The 7,218-nt window shown below is 38.8% G+C and overlaps 1 protein-coding gene across 1 annotated transcript; it reads right to left on the minus strand.

Moving 5' to 3' along the window:
- Positions 1–212: 212 nt before the first annotated feature.
- LOC116848948 (protein takeout) lies at positions 213–5,237 on the minus strand. The gene is made up of 5 exons (XM_032825612.1): positions 4,611–5,237; positions 2,950–3,083; positions 1,997–2,169; positions 856–1,064; positions 213–675 (listed from the first exon to the last, which is right to left on the minus strand). The coding sequence occupies exons 1-5, from the start codon at positions 4,681–4,683 to the stop codon at positions 524–526; spliced, it is 741 nt and encodes a 246-aa protein (XP_032681503.1). The 5' UTR covers positions 4,684–5,237; the 3' UTR covers positions 213–523.
- Positions 5,238–7,218: the final 1,981 nt, after the last annotated feature.

Raw genomic sequence — 7,218 nt, forward strand, 5'->3', positions numbered from 1 at the left:
TAATACGGGCCACAGAGAGCTTTCTATTCGGAATTCTGCAATTAACATTTCGCTTTCACGAAGACGAGCGATCACGAGAACAGCTGTAAGATTGCTTATCCGACCGTCTTGCCGAAGTAGCCAGAGCGAAGTCACAGTTCGCTATTTTAACCCGTTGACCGCTACGACAACATTTGTTCCCGATTGGTTTTAAAATCAACGTGTTTTCTTACTATGCTGATTAATTATATTTATTATTCATCAAAATTAACGATGCAAATTTATTCCTTAATCAGTTAACAAGTTAACTTGTATGAAACAGAGAGTTCTTTTTGCACGCCGGTCACGAGAGAACTTGTATTCGACAGTCAATTGGTTAAAATTGAGAAAGTAGCCTGAAGTACCCGAAGATTATTCTAATGTCGTATTATTCTAACGCCGCAACACACTCCCCACTTGTACATACACGTGTAAGATCGATCGTCGACTTTAACAAGACAAGTGTATAACGATCATTAAAACGAAAACATGATGTAGACGCATCTTAAGGTGTGAGGAACGTTTCAACTGGGACGTGTCGTAGCAGCTGGTTAACGATTCCGGCGAAGAGCGCCGACAGCTTCCTCTTCAGCTGCGGCTCCATCACTTTCAACACCTCCTGTCCGTTTTCTCGCAAGAAGAGGTTGGTCGCCTCGGCTATGGAAATCGGATCGGTTTGAAGAATAATACGACGATAAAGAATAAATGTCCGTTGTGTTAGCATCGATCAAAGGTAGATCTCGTGTGGATTAACATTAGGAACCCAATAGATAAGTTTTTCTTTTTCTTCTTTTTAACTCAGACTCGGCGTCAGGAACATTATTGCGTGATACTTACTGAGTATTCGATTGTTGTTAAAGATCTTGCGGACTCGCATTTGCACGTCTTTCACTCGCAGCTCGACGTCGAGGTTGTCAACATTCAGATACGACTTTCCGTCTCGCGATTTCGTTGACATTTTTCCTTTGACTAGAGCCCGAGCGTCGCCGAAACGCGCGTGGAACGTGCCATTTCCACTTGCAGGTAAAATTATCAACACTCCGGAGCTGTGCAAAACAAACTCAATTAATTTAACCGCGCGGATATTATATCATCAGCGACTTGAAGAAAACAAATTATACTTTAATCGTTTTTAAAATCAACAAAAGAGGCAAGTCACGTGTAAGAGTAAATACAATTATCTTTTTTATTCCGTGAGTGCAGACTATTGAAAAAATAAAGATAACATGTCAGCATCGAGGAAAAGAAAAAAAAGCATCAATTTGAGTAGACAAGAAGTATATGAATTAAAAAGCAAAAAATAAATGATATTGTCAATAATGACATCAATTCACGGAGAGAATTTTACAGTAAAAGTTATTGTAAAATTTTGTAATAAAGGAATAGAACGAGATTCTGCAATAATTTATTATTCTTTCATTTTATCACATGTACTATTTATATAATTTAAGAACTGAAATGTGCTATTAAAAATTTGCTATACTTCCAACGAAATTTACTATGTTCCTTAACAAGACGGTCCTTATTGACAGTTTATCTCTGCACTATTGGAAACATATAGAGAAATTGAAAAAAAATTAATAATATTATGTGTATATATTATTCCGTACACAGAGGGAAAAATTATCTTAAAATCAACAAATATTTTTTTGATGGGTGCCATTAACATATTTATTTAAATCTAAATTCTCTTTATTTAAATCAAATATTATTTACTTAAATCAGGTAAACAATATTTGATTTAAATAAAGAGAATTTAGATTTAAGTAAATATGTTAATGGCACCCATCAAAGAAATATTTGTTGATTTTAAGGTAATATTTCTCTCGGTGTATATTGTATTAATCGAAACGCGTGTTTCGGTCCTAAGATTAGTTTTGAGCCGTTAAATATCTTGATATTTCGTTTGATTAGCACACCCGGTCGCTTCTTCTTTCCTATTCTCATGGTAATTGCATTCGAATAAACACAAATGTACCTGGAATAATGCGCGTCCAATATAAGAGCTGGCATTCTTATGATAGCCTGAAAGGGTGAGCCGAGCTTGATGTCCTCGACCGAGTAGTTGCTCGCTCCCCTTATGAACAGGTCACGTAGCTGAACCTTATAACCGTTCACACCACCTGTCAGGGAGAGAGTTAGCTCGTCCATCTGTTGGAGCAAGCGACATGAATGCGTAACGACGTTCCCTCATCATCATCATCATCATTGCGTGGCATAATCTATCTCAACTATGATGACCCGCGAGAATTTCCTAGGGATTTTCTTTCTGTAACTTTCGCGCAGACTTTCTTTTGTTACTTTTTTGCAACTTGAAAGAAGTATTATACATTGCTCTCTTCTAACGTAAATGCACCTCGAACATCCAATTATTTTTCATGTGGGCTTGTCAGTGGCGCGTCTCAAACGTTCTACATTGATATTATTAATTTAATTTATTATTATGTTATTTAAATTATTATTATATTATATTATTTAAATTATCATTATATTATATTATTTAAATTATTATTATATTAATTTATCATAACTATGATTTTTTTCTTTTTCAAAGTTCTTCCAAAAAGCATCATTCTACTATTGAGAAAAGCGGTTTATTTTTTTTCTCTTAGGTAATGATTATCTCCAATAAATTTCAGAAAAGCATCACATATTCGAAAAAAGAATTTATTCTCCTTACAAAAATATTGTAAAACTTTATCGAAGAAAAGGTTGGTTTGACTTTTTGTTTAGCGTACAAAATAAATTTAATATTCATGCTTGAAATGCTAACCTAACCTAGGATTTGGAATGTATTTTAAATAAATTTGATGCTTATTACGAATTCATAATAGATTTGCATATGTGAACATATCAACTTATGAAATACTTGAAACAAGTAAAATCTATTTGAATGCAGCATGTATTTTTCTGTGAGCAGGTCGAACTTACGCGGAACGGTTCCACCGCGGGCAACTCGATTTCGGGTATCCCGGCGCTGAGATATGGTCGCAGATGGTGCAGAGCATCGATCAAACAAGTGACCAGTTTCGGATCGCTGCGGGAGCATTGCTTCACGTACTCGGCTGTAAATCGCAGAATGATACAAATGAACCTCTGCTTGTTACATTACCTCGATACGCGTCGGATTGGGCCCAGCGTCTATCTGACTTTGCGCGCGTTATAATTATAGACTACGCTAATCCCGTATCTTGCACCTCTTTTGTTCTTTATTATAAGGCGGGAGAAATTGTGGGTATTCTAGGTCGACCGAGTAAAAGTGTCGACCACTAAAAAGCGTCTCAAGCCGTTAGTCGTTAAAAGTGAAAGTGTTATCTCGCGATAAAATGCGCCTTTGAGCTGCGACGTATGTGTTGCAGAGAATTGGTGCATGGCTGCGGGAGGTCGCGCGCTTGTGCTGCGTGTTGCTTCTTTTTTTTCCGGCCGGGTTTTGCAAGAGATTTTGCAATTTGCAACGATCGTGCGAGCTCGCGATGAATAAATTATTGGGTGCAATTGGCGTGCAATGAAGAAACGGACGGAGACGCGCGTACATTCGCAGCTAACGCGATGTAATAATGGCAATTTTAATAACGTAAATTGACGACACTGTGCCTCGCGTCGATCTCATTCCGGGACTGAATAGGCGCGGAAAATTTACTGCAAACTTTGAACGTACTTGACTTCTGTTCTGAACGTCTTGACGTACTTGAACTGTTCTGAAGTCGTCACACTTATTTACAGGTTTTATTAATGCCTGGACATTTATTAGATGTAGAATTACTAAATATAGAATAATCATCAAAAAAATGATGCAGTAAAAATATATTTTATTAAAAACTTTATTATATTTCTCGATTCATACAATAATAAGAGATGATTGTCTCAATTTCTCGATAAATTAACTGATAGTTAAATTATGTCTGTCTTTTCCTAAATTGAAGAAGAAACAAAGACAGACATATGATTTAATTATTAGTTATCTTACCAAGAAGTTGGAACAACCAGCTCTAGATAAATCTTCCAAGAACCGTTATGAAAAAAGTAAGCGAATTTGAAGAATAAGCATATATCACTTTCCTGCGTAATAATGCGCAATGCATGATCAAACAAAAATTATTAACTTGTGCGAAATAAGCCTCAATCTGTCAAACTATCACAGCTGTTTTCGAAAATCGTTCTCGATTCCTCTGACACTCGACAGTAGACATGTTGAATGCATATGAAAAGACACGGCTAATTTAAGATGTTTAGTAATCCTAGAACTAGTAAATGTTTGAACCTTAAAAGTTGCGTGTACAAGCCGCGACACTGTTTTTTCTTTCTTTATAAGCTTTTCCTATAAAAATGATTGATCGTTCAGCACGTTTCTCCGACGTAATCGATATATTTTGGCACACCAGATTATTAATTAAAACAAACAACAGCTCTATCGTCTCGTCAGGCCCAGAGCGATCTCTCGGTGCGGCGCAGCAATAAAAACGCTAATTCCAAGCGGAAACTACGAAACTACGGAAACTACTCGCCTCGGATTTTACGAGCTGTCGAAAATAGTCTCGAGCGTGGAAGATGCTCCCGTGAAATTTTCAAAGAGCTTTGATCACGGTACTCACGGTTGGTGTCGGCGGAGAGAGTCGCCGTGCAGCCGACGAGAAGAAGGATAGCGCACAGCCGTGTAGTCTTCATTTTTCAGGACGAGGACGAATGCGCGAAAGTCTCGATTAGCGAGAGAGGACTCCCGCGAGATCCGATCTCGTGCGGTTCCAACGAGCTTCTCCGCGAGATCGCCGAGCGCGAACGTGGACCGGTGCTTCTGCCGCCACGAGGATCACCGGATACGAGACAGCGGGTTCTCGACTAAAGATTCGATTCGCCGCGGATCCCGTCGTAAACGGCACCGTTAGAGCAAGACTGACTATGCAAGAGGGCATTGACAGATGCCAGATCGTAGCTGCACTCGGATACTTTCACTGCTGCAGCATGCACCTGCGCGCCTTCGTCTTCGTCGTCCGCACAGGCAGACGAGTCTTGACCGAACTCGCCGCGGAGATGGCTAGACGAAAGTCGTCCCACCTGGAACTACCTGGGATAGTGTCTGTGCGCGTACGCGCACGTCAATTATGCTCCCGTGGGAAAATCGTTGCAGTCATGCCGGGGAAACCGAGGAGATCCTCGTGGCCGAACGATGCGCCGAGAGAGCGCGGTATCTTCGCGTTATTGCACCTGAGAATCGACTCCGTCGTCAATTGCGGATATCTGATGAGCGCTTTTTTAAAATAACATAAATAGCACACTGAGAGAAATTATAATTAACAAACGGATATTTTTGATCAAAATACCGATGAATTTTTTGTATCCGATCAGGAAACATCCGATGAGAAATGTCAGTTCATAATTTTTTCATAATTTTTTCGGTTTATCTGATGAAATGTTATTATAATCGGAAATATCCGATTAAATTGGATATCCTGATCGGATATAAAAAAGGCTTCAGAGGATATTAAAACAATATAAAAGAGGATTCAGTACAAAAGCAAACACGTAATTTTGGGGACACACCTCGAGTAATGTGAGAGGGAGAGAGGGTCTCGCCATATACGGATTTTTCTCTCGTTTTTTCGGTCTCGTCGTCCATGAAGTTGTCACGTCGAGGCGTCTCGTTACGAGGCTTTTAATCGTGCAGGTGATGCTGCGGCGCGACTTACATTCACTCAACCCTCGGGTGTTACGTAACGACGGCCTTTTTTGCTTTATCTTTTAACAGAAGAGTGGGAAGAGGTCGCGAAAATCACAAGCTGACTATACGCCGTTCCTCGAATGAACAGCTGGACACACGGATGACCTGCGCCGGGCCCACGGGACCGCAAAAGCAATAGGTGAGGCAAGACAATACACTCTTGCGCGCAATGTAAACAACAGGTGGCCACAGATGATAAAGCGCAACAGCGGACGCGACGCGACGTACGGTAAAACGTCCCCAGCGCGTGCAGTGATGTAATGAGTCGTTTGCATTCGACCACAGCAATTACGCCGGCAAATATTGCGTAATAGGATTTCGGTAAAAAAAAAGAAGGACACGCGCTGTGATCGACAGCGTGATATAGACATTTAAAAAGTCGAAATTTGTCCCTGACATAATTGTCAATTGTAAAAAATATAATTCTAATCTTCTTTTGCATGACCTCGTTTCAGCAGCAATTAAAATGAAATTAACTAATTAATTTGTTGTGTTGTTTGGATTTGAGGAGCCTTTTATTCGTCCGGAAAAATAGACTAATCAAGAACTTTTCCTAAATTCTAAACAACTATTATATTTTTAATATTCCTTTGCTTCCTTTCCAATAAATATGCCAAGTGTTACAAGTCGATATGTTTTATAGTTCTTCCAGAAAAATTTCTGATCATAGCCTATCTATTCGTCCAAAGATAAAAGACCCATTAGTGGTTATTTTTAATTTTTCAACGGAATCGTTAACACATTTTAACACTGGTGGTTAAAGCCGTTTAATATTTATTATCTAAACAAAGCATAACCAAGAAATACTCTCATAATTATGCTAAAATATGTTTTGGATTATTATACAAACAGTGTCATTTGACAAACAGAATTCGGTTCATACAACGCCACGCGGCGTAGACAAGTCACACAAAATTAACTCTTAGGCCCGGTTTCACCAACGTTATATTGGTTTTAAGTGACACTTAAATATATGTGTATCTTTATTTATATAGAAAGAAAGATAAAGATAGATATATGTTTAAGTTTCGCTTAAAGCCAAAATAATGTTGGTGCAACCAGACTTTAGTGGCTTATGTGAAAAACGGCACCACATGTAGCTCTACATGGGTCTTTCGATTCCGGCCCTTTTATCATATCTTTAAAGTAGTTCAAAAAATCTATAAAAATTCACGGATATACCTTCAAGTTTCTAGAACAAATATCTGTATTTCAAAAAACTAAAATATAGTATATCCGGAATCCTTCAACGTGCTGAGAAATTTCTATGAATAGAAACCGCCCGGACGCGAAATACTTATAGGGCCACTAAGGATTAATATAATATGAAATGTATTAGCGGCCACGTAGCGTACCTGTTTGGAAAAGAAGACTTTAGAATTATTCGCTTTGTCGATAATCGCAGGACAGTGCGATTCGCTGTCTTACCGATCGCGCTGCTTTTGGAAGCTGCGTAAATTGCAAGACGCGTTTCTATATTTTTA

This window comes from Odontomachus brunneus, unplaced genomic scaffold (assembly GCF_010583005.1).
Source record: "Odontomachus brunneus isolate Ranch 3 - 2012 unplaced genomic scaffold, Obru_v1 Obru_scaffold_005, whole genome shotgun sequence".
Lineage (NCBI taxonomy): Eukaryota > Metazoa > Arthropoda > Insecta > Hymenoptera > Formicidae > Odontomachus > Odontomachus brunneus.